Genomic DNA, 19,523 nt, shown 5'->3' on the forward strand with positions numbered 1-19,523 from the left:
TAGGAGAAGTTGCAAAAAATAATAACAAACTAACTTGCAAACACCGAGAGCGTAATTAGTTAGTCTTGCCCAACAAATGCATGCAATACCTTTTCCTTTGTGGTATTCTTACATTATTATATGATGTATAAATATTTCTTCATCGAGGAATAAAAAACATCAAGTTCAATTTTGCTATGATCAAGTATGAACAAATATGATCGAATATGATCAAGTATGAACGATCGAGTATGATCGAGCATGATCAAGCATGATTGAGTATGAACGATCGAGTATGATCGAGTATGTTCAAGCATGATCGAGTATGAACGATCGAGTATGATCAAGCATGATTGAGTATGAACGATTGAGTATGATCAAGTATGTTCAAGCATGATCGAGTATGAACGATCGAGTATGATCAAGCATGATCGAGCATGATCGTGTATGATCGAGTATATTCCAACATGATTGATTATGATAAAGCATGATCGAGTATGGTTGAAAGAGACGTGAGAGAGAGTACTACCAATATGCGTGAAATGGAAGGAAAATAAAATGTGACATACGATACATGGAGGAAAATGAAACGGTGAGATAAGAAACACGGAAGAAAAATGGGCCCACAAACAATTCAAATCGGTGAGAAAAGATAATGGGCCTCCAAACACTAAGATGATATACCAACCCATGTTATACCATCTCATGTTAGGCCCCCCAAATAGCCCCATAGATTTTTAAGAGACAAGAAGAAAATTGAAGGTTGAAATCAGAACTTGATGTCGCGCATTGTCTGATGTGTGGATCCTTGGGACAAATGCCCTACCAAGTGCAACCTCCAACGAAGCTAGACTTTTCTTGGTGTTCTGAGCTTTGAGAATTTTTTTTATAAGGACTTTTGGGCTGTTTTTTGTGCAAAAGCTCATTGGTTTTTTCTCCGTCTCTCTAGATTTTCTTTATGTAAATCTCAAATGTTCTCTCTAAGTTTTTTCTCTAGGGTTTCTCTCTATGACTCTCCTTTTTCTCTCTCTCTCTTTGGTAAAAATCCCTCCTTTTGTTTGGCTAAAGGAAGAAAATATTTATAGCAAAAATACTTCTTCAAATGACTGCAAATTCTATTGGCTATTTTTTTGAATTTGAAATCAATTCCAAAATTGGCTCAATCTAAAAAGGAATGAAATTTTGAAAATAAATACCAATTGAAATACTTACCTTTTTTTGTATTTTTTTCCAACCAACCTAGTTACTCTAACTAACCAACTTAGTTATTTTAACTAAACTACACACAAAAGTTAAAAAATAATAAAAATAAGCTTAAGAAGGTGGATAATCATAAAATTTAAAATTAGTAAAATTAAGACAAAGTTAATCTAATGATTAAATTATTGGGTTTTATGCCCTAAAATTCGTAGATAGTAAATGTAATTGACCGTCATCAATAAAGAGTTGTCGATGCTATTTCATCAATAAAGAGTTATGGATGTTATTTCAATAAATATTATTGATTATGTTGTATTCCATTTTGTCTTAATAACCCTAAATCTAATAAACTAACATCCTAGGCTGTCTTGTGAGTCTTGAACAGTATGTGGAGACATACATGGAGCAACATTCAAGATACAGCCTGAAGGGTCTATAGTATAGGGATAAGACTGGTTACCTTATCCTGGTAATACTATGGATACGACCCACTTTGTATTTGATACAAAAGCAATGATCCAACGTGTTCATGTAGGTGACATGTGAGTGGGGTATCCTATGCAATGAGTTTGCATAAGACCAGACTGTTAAATAGTAACTACTAAATGTAACACCATTGACTAGTTAGGTTTTTATTTCACTAGAACGGCCTAGGCAACTTAGTCTTAATCCTGAGTGTATTATGAACTCCTGTTCATGAGGTATTGTTCTTTAATTTATATGCGTGAGAGTAGTCAGTTCGCTGACTCAATAAGCTTACCATTTTGGGGATAAAACCGAGTGGGGAACTAGGAACATAATATTACAAGATGGAATTCACTCCTTCCTGACTTTGGGGTAAGTAGATGAGTGTTCCCTTAAATAGTGTCTCTAGGACTTGAACAAAGGGCTCTACCAACTCGTTAACCTGAGAGGGATTGCTGTTTAGTGGTTGGACCATAAATAGGTTGTTCATTAGAAGAGCACTGGTACTTAAGGATACAGAGGTAACCCAAAGGTAAAATGGTAATTTGACCCAATTGGTGTTACGAACACTCGTGAAGGACTAATTTATTGTTATTAGTCTATATCCATGGACATAGGAATATATCTACGGTGAAAAGAATGCAGTTGTGGGTCTTTAGTAAAGTGTACCAACAGTTAACGAATATTGATTAATTTGGTTAATGAGTTTAACCAATTAATCTCATATCATTGGAGTTTCTGATTTGTAGGTCCATAAGGTCTTATTGTTAGCTCGCTAAATGATATTAATGAGGAATGATTTGAATAGTTCAAATCAATTGAGGAAATTATATATTAATGTGACTAGTATATAATTAATTATAAATGTGATCTATAATTCACATTATGTGAGAGAAATATATTTGAATCAGATTCAAATAGCAGATTTATGGGAATTAGATTCTTAAAGAGTTATATACATATAAATATGTAATATTTATATGTTAACTCTATATTAAATATGATTTAATGTATTTACTTAATTGATTAATTAATTGTCAATTAATTGATTAAGAAATGTTACAGGGAGGTGGATACATATAAACATATGTGTTTATATTTATTAGTTAACTATGTATATATATTAAATTGGAGTTAATATATATGGTTATTTAATTGGTGTGTTAATTAATTAAATAAAGGTTATCTAATTAATTTAGCCCAAGGGTAAAAAAGGAAAGACTTGGAGAAGGACACCCTCCTCCATATAAATTCCTCCTTATGACCCTTTTTAGGATAAGTTTTCATTTGGTGAGATTTTAACCTAGCCACCAAAAGGAAAAACTCTCTTCACTCTCCCAAAGATTTTTCTCTACCTCTTCCTTTTCTAATTGTTAGATGCCACTTATCTAATTATTGGAATGCCTAAGACAATAACAAGGTTATTCTTGTGGTCATTTTTGAGATCGATTGAAGAGACATTTGTTTGAAAAGCTAGAGGAAGGTTTGAGAGGCCGGGAGTCTACAAAGGTAAGAACAGTTTTTTCCCTTTGTTTCTCCTTCATTAAAGTATGCTTTTATGATGTTTATCCCTTTTATGTTCTATTTAGCATGTTGTTTTTGTTTCTCATAAAATGTAAAAATCGAATGCAAGACGACCTATACACTTCCACTCGGGATTCAACTCCGAACATAAATTTATTTTAGATAAGACCAGACAAAAATAGATGGCCACAACATGCCTCTCTTTCGTACATCCTTGTAGAATTAGAAGGTGAATGAAGGTGTAGCCAATATTTTTTTTAAGATAAAATAATTCAAACGTATTAACAGTGTCAAGGGCTAGGGATAAAACAAGCGCCTTGTGACGAAATAAAAAGAGAGCTGGAGGCTGGGGATAAATAAGCGTCATTGCAGCAAAAAGTGTCATGTGTCGGGATAAACAAGCACCTCATGACAAAGTAAACAAGAGTTGGAGGCCAAGGATAAACAACCACTATCGCAGCAAAAAGTGTCAAGGGTTAAGGATAAAACAAGGGTTTCATGAAAAAGTGAAAAAAAAAATGAGTTAGGGGCCAAGGATAAACAAGCATCATCGCAGAAAAAAATATCAAAGGTCAAGGATAAACAAATACCTCATGACAAAGTAAACAAGAGTAGGAAGCCAGGGATAAACAAGCTCTATCACAGCAAAATGTGTCTAGGGCCAAGGATAAAACAAGTGCCTCATGAGAAAGTAAACAAGAGTTGGAGGTCAGGGACAAATAAGTATCATCGCAGAAAAATTGTCAAGTGTCAAGGATAAAACAAGCGTCTCATGACAAAGCAAGTAAGAGCTGGAGGTCAAGGATAAACAAGCATCATCTTAGCAAAAACTGTCAAGGGCCAGGGATAAAACAAGAGTCTCATGACAAAGTAATTAAGAATTGGAGACTAGGGATAAACAAACACCATCGCAGCAAAAAGTGTCAAGGGTTAGGGATAAAACAAGTGCTTCATGACAAAATAAATAAGAGTTGGAAGCCAGGGATAAACAAGTGACATCAAAGCAGAAAATGTGAAGGGCCATGAATAAAACAAGTGGCCCATGATAAAGTAAAAAATGAGTTAGAGACCAGGGATAAACAAGCGTCATCGCAACAAAAATAAAATGTTGGGGGCCAGGGATAAAACAAGCACCACCACAGCTAAAACATAAGGATCATACATGAATATATGTATGCATGTATATGTTTGCTAAAATATGCTTATTTTAATGGACGTTTTTTAACACTTCTCTTGATTTTTTTTTTTTTAAAAAAAACAAGTTAAAGCATCCAAAATAACTTGTTTACTTTTCCACAAAAACTGACAATTAGGTACCACAAACTTGAGTTGTAATCCGACTTCTATCTTGTCTTGAAAATCTCCTTGAAGTGATTAATCTTCAAGATCAATGGTAAAAAGTGGATCCATAAAAGATAAAGTGAACTTGTAACTTAGACCTTGATCAACTTAAAAGGCTAGAGTACTTAAATCTTTAAAGACTTTTTTTTATAGGCTCCTACATAATCGTCTTTAATAGTCTTTAATAAAATGAGAGGATTCTCATCGAAACTAATTCTCTTCTGCGAACATTTCATGGCCTGCAATGCAGTCCTACTCAAGCGAATGGCACATTAACTTCGATAGGGAAAGCTGGTTTCACCTTATATATTAAATAAGGAGAGACTACTCGAGATGTCTTTAATAAAATGGGAGAACTCTTTTAAAAACTTTACTCTTTTGCAAACAATGATGACGAATATTAGATATCCGACAATATAATCCGCATCTTCAAATGTAGTCACATTCAAGCAAATGATACTTAACTTTTGACTGGGAAAATTGGTTTCAACCTAATATTAAATGAAATGAGGCTACCCCAGTTGATGTGTAAAGAAATGATAGCATCTCAAGACCATTTTTCTCAATAATACTGATACTTTGTTGGATATTTCCACTACACCAACTCAAATTTCAACAGAAAAGAGTTGATGCTACAAAATTTTTACCCAATCTAGGTATAACCTAATGCATCTTTATACTCACAAAGTGGAGGTATAATGGCTAAATAAACATACTTTGTTGACCAAATGCAGGCTCATACTACTTCCAAAGGTTTTGGTCTGGTAGCTGAATAATCTTCTTGTTCTTCTTTTCAACTGCTTGAGCATATTTTAATTTGTCTCCCCATGATTAAGGGATAGAAATTTGAAATCAAACATTGATGTTGATTTCACTTCCAATGTTCTTATTAATCCTATATTATCTTTTATGATTAGATTAAGAGGATGAACCACAACATCAAGAATATACTTGAAAAATGGTAGCTAATAATCCACTTTATCCCAAAAAAAAATGAGGCATATGGGGCTATCAAGATGCCATCCGATTCAACAAAAGATTAAAAGGTGCCTCTGTTACAAAAAGGTCTTGCACGACCTTCAAAATACCTGGTAATAATTACTCTCGCATTTCTCTAACGAACTTTGATGGCTCTTTGACTTCCTAATTGTTAAGCTCAGATTTTGGGGAGCATGGATAAACCAACTCATCATATAGAGCTACATTTCTAGAAATTATTGAAACAAAGTGCTTTGTTACCCTTTCTTTATCGATCGTTGATTTGGTGTATCTAATTGACTTTTACCTTTTCGTTGAGGATTTTGAACATAGTTCATTTGTTTAAATGGTGGTGGTGACACATGGCTAATAATGCTCTGGCCCAAGTTGATCTCATGCATTTCATCTTCTTTTCTTGTGGAACCATGTTTTTGCATCATTTTATAATCCTTCCACTTTTAACTACACCCTCAATTTTTTCTTCCTATTGTTATAATGTCAGAGAAGTTTGTTGAGACACTTTCAATTAATTTTTTGTAATATGGGACACTCAAAGTACTTATAAACATCAGTGACATTTCTTTATAAGTCAATGGAGGTTGCCCTTGAGCAATGGTTTTTTTTTTTTTTACATTTTTTAGCATATTCCTTGGACTTTTATTGCTTCATGTTCCATGCTTTGAAGACTTAATGTTCTAAAGCTAAATTAATACTTTGCTTGTACTGTCTCAATACTTGTGCACTTGAAAGCTATTCAACTACATAGACCAATGAGCAACTTAGCAAATTAGGCCATCTTTTTTTAACATGCAACTAAAAGAAAAAGTGGAATGAATAGGTGCACCGGAACATCTCAATTAGGTTGACACATTCTTAGTGCCTTCATCACAACCTACACCCAATAGAGAAAAAATTCATTGCCACGAGATGAAATAATGCCAACTAGGCAATCCTGAAAGTGGTGGTTCAATAAGTTTTTTCCTCGTGGAAGTGGATTGACATTTTCTGGTCATACATGATGAGATGGCTTTTTGGGGTAGTTGCCCCATTATACTTTTCAAATTCTAACATCTTGAACTTGGGTGGAATAATGATGACGTTCGAGATTAGGCACAGTTGTATTGCCCCAATGCCTTCATAAATGTTAGTGTCTTCTATTGTATACAACCTCTCTTTTAGGAACACTTCCTACATATTTAAAAGTCTTCTTGCAAATTTGCATCCTTAAGGTAAAACTAAGTCATTCAAATGGCTCATTTGTCGTGGAGCTTAACAATGATCTTTATGTAAAGTACATCTTCAATTTTACCAATGATGGTTCTGATAACTTTTTAGGAGTAAACCATGTGGGTAAGAAGAGATGTCATCTGGAGCTTGATTCTGTACCAATCTTGCTTGTCTGAATTCCCCTGCTAATGGTCTATCTTTAACTGGAGTGAGTAATTATAAAACCTTTTTCACTTGTCCTTGTAACTCTTGAACATCTTTTTTATTGCTTGCACTTGGCTTGTAAACTCTTCCATGACCTCGACTTTACTTCTAGTCCAATAATGATGGAAGGGGTGGAGATCTTTTGAGCTATTATGTAAAAACTTTGACTGTTTTAATCTTTTTAAAGAAAGAGAATGGTTAAATTAGTCCAAAAAAGTTGATTATTAATATGAAGTGTGTGTGTGATTTCATTGATAATGTATCAATTATAAAGATCTAATGTGAACAATGTTCATTCAATTTCAAGAAGAAATAACTAAATGCAATGGCTAATGAGATTTTAATAAAAATGCTAGTTAATAGTGACACAACATGTAAATTAGTGTTTATAAGTCTATGGTTATGCATGATGATGAAATGACTCGCGATAAAACTTAGAGGATATGATGATGGAAGAAATATTGGGATTGGTGTCCTAATTCTCCCGGAGTCTCGTTGTTTGTAATGATACGCATTGTTTGATAAATAAAATAATTGTTATTTCATTCTCGTATTTACTCATATCCAATAAACAAAGCTCTTTGGTTATCTTATGTATTTAAGCATGTATATGTGATATACAAGTGAATCATGATTTTAGTGATAACCTAAATAGGTCAGTAGTATAAAGATTAAGGTGGGATACCTGATCCTGGTGACACTACGGATACGACTCGCTTTGTAGAAGTTTGCAAGTGTTACAAACTACTATAGACGGTAGATCCTGGCCATTCATGTGGAGACGTGCAAGCGAGGGTATCCTATACAAAGAGTTTGTATAAGACCCAAACCATGAGATGACTAGACTCTATATATAACGCCGTTGATACTAGAGACTTACATCTCACATAAACGACCATAGGTGACACGACCTCAATCCTGAGTATTTTGGAAACTTCTGCCTTTGGGGGCGGTTCTTTGATTAGTAGGGGTGAGAGTGGCCAGATTGCCAGCTCAACATGCCTACCTTTTTAAGGACTTGTCTGATTTGGGAGTTGAAAGCTCAATCCATAAGATGAAATTCACTTCTTTCCCAAAGCAGGGATAAGTAGAGAGATTGCTCCCTTAAGGGCTGATTCCGGGGCTTGAACATAGTGGCCACAGCTTCTCTTTGGAAGAGAAGACTCAGTTATAGTAGGTCTATAACTTATGTTCATTAGAGGGATTAGTGGTACTTAAGAAGTTAGATGTAACTATAAGGGCATAACGGTTATTGGTCGAGTTGTACTTACGAGCGATCTGTGAAGGGTTGTTGCACTGTTGATTGGTTAAGATGAACACATAATATATCTGTGGTAAGGAGAGTTCAGCTATTGGTCTTTAGTGGAGTACCTGGAAGCTAACGGTTGGTGGATCCGGTGACTAAATGGTTTAGTCAGTTATTCGCATACCGTTGGAGCTTCAAGCTACAGGTCCATAAGGTCCCCTTGGTAGCTCAATGGATTCAGTTGAGAATCAGTTCTTGGTGTTGATTTGAAATGTTCAAATTGACAAGAGGTAATTTGATTATATATGATATGATCGGTATGGTGTATGAGATACATCTAATGGAGGATTAATGTAAATGAGATTTACATTAAGTACCATGGAATAGAAAAAGAACTATGGTTTATATGTTTCATGAGATGAAATATTAAAACTATAGGTTATAAATATAGTATGATAAGTTGGTTATCATTTATATTTATAATAATATTAATTAATGGATAATTAAATATTTTTCTCTAATAACCAATTGAGTGGGAGTTATTGGTGGTTTATGGTAACTGTGAGATAAAAGGAAATTTTTTTTCCTAATTTTAATAAGATTGAAAAAAAATATGATTTTGAGATTTTCTCTCGAAAAAAGAATCTCACGAAAGTTGTCAAGTAAATACGATTTACTAAGCGACAGCTTGACTAAGGTAAACAATCTTGTAGTATTTTGTAAGCGACAGGCACAGAATTAAACGATGAGCTAAACGATCATTTAGCTTTTGCTAGACGATCGCTTAGCTTTTGCTAATCGATTGGGCATCGACCTATACAATAGGTTTCAGCCATCTCCCACTTGCTCAATTGTTTACACGATTGTTGAAGCCTTCGTCTTCTGCCTCAAACCAAGTCCACACAGAGCCCACCCTCTAGATTCTCACACCAAGAATACCAAGGTAACCTTCTTGGTGGTGTCATACTCAACTCGACACCACGAGGTTCTGTTGGGGTGTTCGTGGCCGAGGAGATCATAGAGTTCCAGTGTGCGGTGTTCGTGCTGTGTTGCAGTCGTGTTGTTCGAGCGTTCGAGGTTGCTGTGTTCGAGCATTCGTGATCAAGGAGTGTGGAAACGAGTCTACAAATGTGTGTAGAGATTTCTCTTCTTGATCATTTGTAGTTTCATGTTGTAATTTCTATAATGAATGCATAATTATTTTTTTTTTTGTTTACGACTGTAGTTTGTAATGTTCATACATGATTGCAATTTGGAATGATTTATTTCACTGCTCATGGAAATCCTTGTGATCGATTTCTTTCAAGAACAAGTAAGAATAAGAAAAAAATGAAGAAAAGAAAAGAATATATCATCACAATTCATTACATAAAAGATTCAAATAAAGTGGGACTAATTATAAGACCCCTAAATGATAATGATTCCCAAATTGGTCAAAAAGTAATAAATGACCAAATGACCAAATTGAGTGAGAATTTTTCGTATGCCTACACGGAAGCATAAGGCTCTTGAAGGTCACACTACTCTATTCTCGATGATAGACCTAATAGGTAAAGCTCAGGTAGGAGGGTTGTGATAGTGTGTGAAGTAAAATAATAAATCATTAAAATCAACATAAAGGATTCAATCAAAGTGAGGTTTGCTCTAATGTCCTATATGAAAAAGGCCCTCAAATTGGTCAAAAGTCGTACGTGTCCGAGACGACGTGAAGCGACAAACGTCCTCAAAAAAAGGTTTATTTTAAAGGAAAATAAAAAGAAGTCGTCACCAATCTTTTTTACGGTGTGATTGATTGGACATCGAAATAAAATAAACAATTTTAACTAAAAAAATGGTTAGCGAAAAACTAGAGTTGAGTTCGTGAGTTCTTTGTATATGGGAAGGTGTTAGCACCCCACAACACCCGTTTAGAAAACAGTAGCCAAAATTCAAATCTTAAATTGAAAATAATCTTTAAGAAAGTTATTTTTTTAAAAAAAAATAATAAATTCTTATTTTACCCCTCATTACTCCAATAATCGAAGTAATGATCCATAAGATAAGTGAAAGAATTTCTATCACTTTGACTATGTTAGAATTGAGGAAAAATTTCAATCAAAATCCATCATAGAAATAGTCTTTTAATAAAAAGATTTTTTTTTAAAAAAATATTAATTAAATTCATTTTTCTTGGAATCAAATCTCGTACTCTCAAATATTATGATTTTTCACCTCAAGAATCTAGAAAAATAGACTATGAGACATTTCGAGATTATATCATAAGATTTTTTTAAGAAAAATAGCGGTCTTAAGAAAAATAAATTATTAAAAAAACCTTTTGAAAGAATATATTAATTTTTAAATGTTAAAAAACACACAAAGGGTGTAATTGGAATAAAATTTATGAATGACTTAAAAAGAAGTTGTAGAAAATATTTAGAAACTTAAAGAAATTTAAATTGGACATCAAATAAGATTTATCTTGGACATAATATAAGCAGAAACTTAATTTAAAAAAAAAACATAATAATGAATTAAATAATTATAAAAGAATGTATTAAAAATTTAATAAAAAACATAGTAGACATCAATCTCAGACTCCTATAGAATCGACTCCCCACCTCAAGAATTATAGAAAAGTGGACTTCCAAATTTTTTAGATTTCGTCGTCAGTATTTTTTATAAAATAGAAATAAGAATTAACAATATTAGTATAATAAAATCTATTTCATATCATGGACATATCAAAATAATAACACAATAAAACACTTGAAAAATAAAATAATTAAATGCAATATCTAAGACAAAATTGATAATTATCAATATAAATAAAGTATAAAAACAAAAATATGGGAATTAAAAAGAAGACTGAATTAAAAGAAAAAAAAAGTAAAGTTTAGAATAACTTGTTTTTTAGAAAGAAAGTTTAAAATAATTTTAAACTAATAAAACTTAACAAAAACTTAAAAAGAAAAGGAAAAAAAAGTGGACTGCACTTGACATTGACAGAATAGCCACTGACCAAAAAAAAAAACCTTAAAAATATGGGTTTACCACCCGGTGTCACGGTCATGCTTGTCCAGGGCCTATTGCCCATGGCCGCATGCCCAATCCAACCCCTTTTATCATGCTTTCATGTCATGTATTGTATTAGTTTAGTTAGCTTGCTTTCCTTGTATTTTTGTTGTAAGTGACCACTCGCCCTTTTGCATATGCAAGGATGTCAATTGGCTTTTTGTTCAGAATGCACTATATGAGGATAAGACTAATCATCACTTCCCATACTCGGAGTAGTACTCTATAAAGCCATTGTTGTTGCTCATTGCTTTCTAGTCTACTACAATCTTTCTTTCTTTACTCACATACTCAAAAATGCTTACAAAAACCTTTTTCTCCAAACCCGTTTTCTAAAACCATTTTTCCTAAAACGGGGGTGGAGATTGCAAGAGGTACTCGGTGTACCATCAACGGCTCATTTTGGGTTAGCTAACTTGCTCATGAGCAGGGACAAGTGCGCACAATCGCTAAGAGAAGCTTCCGAAAGGGCGATTGTGACAGTTGGTATTAGAGTCAAGTCAGCTCATAGAGGGGAAAATTAGTGATCATATCAGCGATAATGAACATGAATAAGTCCCATGTGGACAGGCTGGTAGAGATGGAAGAACAAATGCTCTACTTGAGAGAAGTCCCTGACAATATCCGTTTCCTGGAGACTCGGTTACAGGTTGCCGAGAAAGCTGACGGAATTGATGCGGTAGTTGGCCGCCTAGACGGATTACCCGTCAGAGAACTGATGAGAGGGTGGAGACCCTAGAGACAAAAGTTGCACGATCTGGCAGTTTTGAATGTGGTGATAACTCATCGGGCTCTATTGCCCACATAGAGAAGTGCAATCGAAGAGTTGGACGGCTCCCAGAAAGTAATAATTCAGATAGTAACTGATCTATCTGAAGATTTTTTATCGGCCCTTGACGTCGTCAGAGCCGAGATTGCGGATGTGAGTGCAAGGATGAAGCTCACCATCCGAGTAGTAGGAAACCAGGCCCCATCTGGGGGAGCAATGCCCTTCTGTGGAGTGCAGGAAGTGAAGGCTCTAGAGGACTTCATCTTCGACCTTAAGCAATACTTCAAGGCGACGAACACTGTGACAGAGGAGTCAAAAGTCACATTAGCGACCATGCATTTAGTTGAGGATGCAAAGTTGTGGTGGAGATCACGATTTATGGACATACAAGAAGGACGATGCACAATAGATACCTAGGATAGGTTGAAACAAGAACTTCGTTCGCAGTTCTTCCCTGAGAATGTCAAGATCTTGGCTCGATGAAAACTCCGAGAATTGAGACAAACAGGCAACATTAGAGACTATGTGAAGCAATTCGCAGGACTCATGTTGGACATATGTGACATGTTCAAGAAAGGCAAAGTCTTCTGTTTTGTTGAAGGGCTGAAACCGTGGGCAAAGTCGAAGTTATATGAGCAGAGAGTACAAGATCTCCCCTCTGCCTATTCGGTAGTGGAACAATTATATGACCTTAGCACTGACTCTCAAGACGTGAGGAAACAGTTAACTTCCTCAAATTGTAGGAACATAAACAGTCGTTCCAACCCTCCCAGATCTGGAGGGGGAGACTGTAAGCCCTCCTAGCCGAGATCAGGGAACAATTGGCGGGGGCCGCCACAACAGCATAATACATAATAACTACAATCGCCCCCTATCTTGTTTCATATGTAGAGGACCACACAGAGTAGGCGAGTGTTCGAATTGAACTACTTTCAATGCCTTTCAAGCCACATTGGCCTCTAGCTCAAAAGACAAGACTGAAAAGGGCAAAACGGAAATTGAGCCAGCTACAGAGAGTGAAAACTCTAGGATGGGGGCATTGAAATTCTTATCTACGCTTCAAAAGAAAATGGGAAAGACGAAGGAGCCATTGAAAATGAGACTCATGTATGTGGACACTTAGGTCAACCAGAGATCGGCCAAGAGCACTACAGTCGACTCTAGGGCAACCCATAACTTCATGACTAAAACAGAAGCCTGTCGTCTGAACTTAATAGGAAAGAGACGCGGAGAAGATGAAAGCTGTGAATTCTGCAGCCCTATCGATTACGGGGATAGCAAAGAGATCACCGGTGATGTTAGGGGACTAGGAAGACCTTACTGACTTCGTAATTGTCAAGATGGACGATTTTGATGTGGTGTTGGGGATGGAATTCTTACTCGAACAAAAAGTTATACCGATGCCCCTCGCCAAATGCCTAGTAATTGTTGGATCTACACCTACCGTGGTTCAAGCCAGTATCAAACAGCCGAATGGGGTGAGAATGATCTCAACCCTCCAACTGAAAAGAGGCCTTGCCCACAAACCCATGTTCATGGCCATTCCGATTGAGTCAGTCGAGGCCGCAAAAGAGAAAGTTCCCCGAGACATTCTATTTGTTGGAAGAGTATCGTGATGTCATGCCTGAGAACTTGCCCAAGTCTTTGCCTCTACAAAGGGGAATCGATCATGAAATAGAGCTACTACCAGGGGCGAAGCCGCCTGCCAAGAATGCATATCGTATGGCCCCGCGGGAGTTGGCCGAACTCAAGAAGAAATTANTGGAATTCTTACTCGAACAAAAAGTTATACCGATGCCCCTCGCCAAATGCCTAGTAATTGTTGGATCTACACCTACCGTGGTTCAAGCCAGTATCTACCAGGGGCGAAGCCGCCTGCCAAGAATGCATATCGTATGGCCCCGCGGGAGTTGGCCGAACTCAAGAAGAAATTAGATGAGCTGTTAGATGTAGGGTTTATTAGACCGGCAAAGGCCCTTTACAGAGCACCAGTGTTGTTTCAAAAGAAGAAAGACAGAAGCCTTCGGTTATGCATCGACTACCGGGCTTTGAACAAGCTCAGAGTTCGCAATAAGTACCCCTTCCTATCATCACAAACTTATTTGATCGGCTCCACGATGCCAGATACTTCTCAAAACTGGACCTCGATCAAGGTATTATCAGGTCCAAATTGCTGAAGGAGATGAACCCAAGACGACCTGTGTCACAAGGTATGGAGCCTTTGAATTCCTTGTGATGCCCTTTGGCCTCACCAATGCTCTGGCAACCTTCTATACTTTGATGAACCAGGTGTTTCATGAGTACCTCGACAAATTTTTCGTAGTATATCTAGATGAAATCGTGGTCTATAGTGCCTCAATGGAAGACCACCGATACCACCTCCAACTAGTCTTTGAAAAACTGATAAAAAAACCAGCTATCCGTAAAGAGAGAGAAGTGCTCCTTTGCTCATGAGCGCATAAATTTCCTCGGCCACGTGATTGAATGTGGTCGAATTGGCATGGAAGAGGGTAAGGTGTCCACTATCAGGGACTAGAAATTTCCGACATCCGTGATGGAATTACGATCCTTCCTCGGACTAGCTAACTACTATAGGCGGTTCGTAGAAGGATTATCGAGAAGAGCAGGGCCATTGACCGAGCTATTGAAGAAAGATAACCAATGGATTTGGACTCCCGAATGTTAAGTCGCCTTCGAGGGCTTGAAGAAAGTGATGATCGAAGGACTGGTCCTCGGAATTGTCGACGTGACCAAATCGTTTGAGGTCGAAACTAATGCTTCTGACTTTGCGCTGGGTGGTGTTCTCCTTCAAGATGGACATCCCATCACATATGTGAGTAGGAAATTGAATGATGCAGAATGGAGGTATACTGCCTCTAAGAAAAAGATATTGGCAGTATTCACTGCTTAAGGGCCTGAAGGTAATATCTCTTAGGGGCCAAATTCGTAGTCAAGACCGACAATAGTTCCTTTTTCCATTTTTTCAACCAAGGAAGTTATCATCAAAGCAGGCACGGTGGTAGGAGTGTTTAGCAGAGTTTGATTTTCGATTTGAGCATAGACTAGAGAAATGCAACCAAACGGCCGATGCTCTAGAGCAGAAAAGCGAACATGCAGCCCTGTGCATGTTCGCACACCTGAAAGCAAGTATGTTGAAGGGAATAGTGCGAGAAACTGTCAAGACACACTTGGCAAATGACACATCGACGCAGGCCATTATGCAGTTGGCCAAAGAGGGGAAGACACGCCAATTTTGGGTAGAAGATGACCTACTATACACCAAGGCAATTGCCTCTACATTCCCAGATCTGGGGAGTTATGAAGATCGCTAATGAAAGAGTGTCACGAACACCATGGGTAGGATATAATGGTTCGTAGAGAACTTATGCCCACTTAAAACAAGGTTACTATTGGTTGAGCCTTCGAGACGACGTCATGCAATTTACTAAGACTTTCCTTATCTACCAACAAGATAAGGTCGAAAAAGCGAAATTAGCGGGTCTGTTAGAGCCCCTACCTGTGCCCTCTAGACCATAGGAGAGTGTGTCCCTCGACTGCATCACCCATTTGCCCAAAGTTGGAGAGTTCGAATCGATCCTTATTATCATCGACCGGTTCTAAAAATATGCCACGTTTATCCCAACACCGAAGATGTGTACAACTGTGATGACTATCCAACTGTTCTTCAAGCACATTGTGAAATTTTTGGGGCATCCCTACGAGCATTGTTAGTGATCGGGACGGGAGATTCACTGGGACCTTTTGGACAGAATTTTTCAAGATATTAGGATCAACATTTCCTCTAGCTACCATCCCCAAACAGACGAGCAGACGGACCCTTTAACAGCATGCTCGAGGAATATCTGCATCACTTTATCGACGCTAGACAGAAGAACTGGGTCCAGTTGTTAGATGTTGCTCAGTTCAGCTTCAACGGTCAGCAAAGTTCTGCAACTGGAAAGACGGCCTTCGAGGTAGTGTGCGGCAGACAACCACTCATGCCACATCTGGTGGACCATCCCTATGTGGGAAAAAGCCCTCAGGCGCACAATTCATCAATGGAGTGGAGCCAATCCTCTGAGATAGCTCACGTCTGTCTAGAAAAAGCGTCAATGAGGATGAAGAAGTGGGCTGATAAGAAGCGGAGGCCCCTTGAATTTCAAGCTGGGGATAAAGTACCTATCAAGCTGTGACCAGAACAATTCCGTTTCTGAAGCCAGAGAGACCAACGTCTAGTACGAAAATACGAAGGGCCAGTGGAAGTGATTGAGAAGGTCGGGAAAACCTCGTATAGGGTTCAGCTACCCTCATGGATGAAGATCCACCCTGTCATCCATGTGAGTATTCTGAAGCCCTATCACCCTGATCGCAATGACGAGCAGCGGAATATGTTGATGTGCCCACTCATCACGATGAAGAATTCAACTGAAAAGAAAGTTCCACAAATTCTGGATAGACGTACTCACCGTATCACAAGACCAAGACGAGAACAGAGTTCTTGGTAAAGTGGAAGGACCTCCCTAACGAAGAAATCAGTTGGGAGCACACGGAAGACTTGAAGAATACAGCTCCAGCAATCGCCAAGTTCGAGCAGGGTCAGTTGACAGGGATGTCAACCAATTAAGTGGGGGAGAATGTCACGGTCATGCTTGTCTAGGGCCTGTTGCCCATGGCCGCAAGCCCGATCCAACCCCTTTTATCATGCTTTCATGTTATATATTATATTAGTTTAGTTAGCTTGCTTTCCTTGTATTTTTGCTGTAAATGACCGCTCGCCCTTTTGCATATGCAAGGGTGTCAATTGGATTTTTGTTCAGAATGCACTATATGGGGATAAGACTAATCATCACTTCCCCATACCTGAAGTAGTACTCTATAAAGTTATTGTTACTCATTTCTTTCTAGTCTACTACAATCTTTCTTTCTTTACTCACATACTCAAAAATGTTTACAAAAACCTTTTTCTCCAAACCCATTTTCTAAAACCGTTTTCTCTAAAACGGGGGTGGTTGCGAGAGGCACTCGGTATGCCATCGGCAGTCCGTGTTTGGGTTGGCTGACTTGTTCGTGAGCGGGGACAAGTACCGCACAATCGCTAAGAGAAGCTTCTGAAAGGGCGATTGTGACACCCGGCGCCCATACACACCCACAAACACATATAAACAGGAAGAAAAAAAATGTAATTTGACACCCTCACATCCTCCAACTTTTCCTTTTTCTCTTCTTAATAACAATTATAAAAATTTGGAGAAATTGAGTGTAAACCTTGAACCCTACTTTTCCTACCTAAGTATGTTAACTATGTGATTATGATGTTAAGTAGGTTTACTTATAAGGAATGTTACATTGTAGGGAAAAGTTGAAGAATGAAGGAAAAAAAGAAGGGAAAACTCTAAGTGTTGAGTTGAAACCCTCGAGTAGGCTTGTGAATTTAGCCGAGAGTGCTTTTGGTAAGCCAAATTCTAAATCTTTATGAGATATATTGAGTTTGGGATTTATGTTGAACAAGGGTGGAAGAATACTAGTAAGCATAATATGATTATTATTATTATTGATATTAAAGGCTGAATGGAAGTAAGGAATTAAATAATTTTGTGATTATTTGGAGGAAAAAAAAAAGGAAAAGAGGAAAAGGTGCAAGTCAGTGGGATCACTCTTTCCCCATTTTTACGGCCGACATACCTCCTCCTCCAAACTAAAACAAGTGAGGTACTTCAGCTAGGCATCGAAATGGAGAAGAAGAAGAAGGTTTGGGGTTAAGTGGGTAGAATGTGAAGAAAACTTGAAGAAAATTTAAAGAAGAATTGAAGCTGATATGGAAATCAAGTAAATTGGACAGGTTATGATATTCGAAGGATAACAAGCTGTAGAGATGGATTTTGGAATTGAATATTTGAGGTTAGTAAGCTAACTCATTTCTTAACAACTTTTGTGAAGGATGCCTGAGCTAAATGTGAAGGGAAACGGGTGAAATTCGAAGAAGCACTGAAGCTGGTCTGGAATTAGAGTAATCTGGATAAGGTAGGATATTCGAAGGATAACAAGCTGTAGAGATCGAGTCTAGAGCTGAACTTTTAAAGTAAAATAGCTACTCAATTCTAAACAAGTTTGTAGAAGGAAGTTTCTTGAAAAGAATTCTAGATTTTGAGTTATGAATTTTTGAAATTGAAATAGGAATTCAATGTGTAAACAGGCAGCTGAGCAGCTCACCGAGGGAGCGAGAGCTAGACAAGAATTATGGGAATCTCGCTAATTTTTGTGCTGAATCTCGCTTTGAAGAAGAAGCTTGCTGAATTTTTGGACTAAATCTCACTGGTGTTATAAGTCTCGCTAGTATTGGTAAATCTCGCTAATGATGAAGTCTCGCTAGTGTGATGCGTGATCTCGCTCATGAGGATGATCTCACTCGTGAGGAAGGTCTCGCTCATGATGACAATCTCATTAGTATTGATGATCTTGTTGATGAAGGTTTCACTAGTAAACAAACTATTTGAAGCATCTTGATGAGAATCCTAAGGAATCTAATAGGGAATTATGTTGCTTCAGGCCAAGAGAAGCTAGAAGAAGCCTACAAACAGTTAAGAGCCCAGACGAGTAGTGAGTGACTAAAATAACTTAATGTTTTCAATGTTTATGCATAAAAGACCATGTGATTTCAATAATGTTTGATGATAAGTTTATACGTTTTCAAGCAACCAAGTTTTTATGAATTGCATAGCATTTCTTCTCCAGCATGTATATGTTTTATCGCATGCCAAGGTTATATGTTAATTCATTACAAAAGTTAAGTTTCTATGATGAAGCATGCATTTTCAAATATAGGCTATGATTGAATGATTCCTAATGTAAATGTTTTACTGTTAAGGCTTGATTTGATTCTAGAGAAGAACCTGGTACTGAAGGACTCGGAGAAGGTACCTGGGTAATAGTACCTAAGGTGTTAACGATACTTAGTAAACTCCACGTAGGTATTTCTAAAAGAGATGCTGAAGTATAGGTCTCTTGGCCGGATACAGATGTTGGGAGCTAGAGCGATGTATGCTAATTCTCAACTAAGGTTTAATGATATTTATTGATGTTTAATGAGTTTTCTTCTCAAAAGCTTGATGTTATAACCATGTTTATGTTTTAAAGGAAGTTGCTTGAAATGTTTCCCAGTATGTTTGCATGTTTTATAATAATGTGAAGCATGACATAATATGATTTCTATAGTCACTCACTAGGCAACTAGCTCATAATTTCCTATGTTTTCCTTTCCCAGGTAGCGGTCAGATTCCTTAAGGTTGATCCTGCTGCTGATTGCCTCTGAAAGGCCCGGCTAGTTTAAAGAATTTAGGTTATTGATCTATATCAATGTACACATGTTTTGAGGGGAAACAGGGTTTTGTTAGTAAAGTTTGGACCCAACTGTAAATATTTTATCTATAGATATTGTGTCATGGTTGTTAAGAATGTGATCATATAGAATTATGTAGAGCTTTCCGGATGTGAGCTAATTGCATACGTTAATAATGTTTATCAGGTTGACACTTCAAG

At 37.2% G+C, this 19,523-nt stretch overlaps 1 protein-coding gene across 1 annotated transcript; it reads left to right on the forward strand.

Annotated features, from left to right (window-relative positions):
- Positions 1–15,835: 15,835 nt before the first annotated feature.
- On the forward strand, positions 15,836–18,280 carry LOC120079806. Its single transcript, XM_039034218.1, has 4 exons — positions 15,836–16,162; positions 16,208–16,488; positions 17,340–17,437; positions 18,162–18,280. The coding sequence occupies exons 1-4, from the start codon at positions 15,836–15,838 to the stop codon at positions 18,278–18,280; spliced, it is 825 nt and encodes a 274-aa protein (XP_038890146.1).
- The last annotated feature ends 1,243 nt before the right edge of the window (positions 18,281–19,523 follow it).

Source organism: Benincasa hispida, chromosome 1 (assembly GCF_009727055.1).
Source record: "Benincasa hispida cultivar B227 chromosome 1, ASM972705v1, whole genome shotgun sequence".
Lineage (NCBI taxonomy): Eukaryota > Viridiplantae > Streptophyta > Magnoliopsida > Cucurbitales > Cucurbitaceae > Benincasa > Benincasa hispida.

Excerpts from the sequence above, each read along its gene's own strand:
- LOC120079806 (XM_039034218.1), top strand. The coding sequence starts at position 15,836 with ATGCTCGAGGAATATCTGCATCACTTTATCGACGCTAGACAGAAGAAC. Across the intron at positions 16,163-16,207 it reads AATTTCAAGCTGGGGATAAA|AGAGACCAACGTCTAGTACG; the intron begins GTACCTATCAAG and ends TTCTGAAGCCAG. Across the intron at positions 17,438-18,161 it reads TTTAGCCGAGAGTGCTTTTG|GAATTCAATGTGTAAACAGG; the intron begins GTAAGCCAAATT and ends AAATTGAAATAG.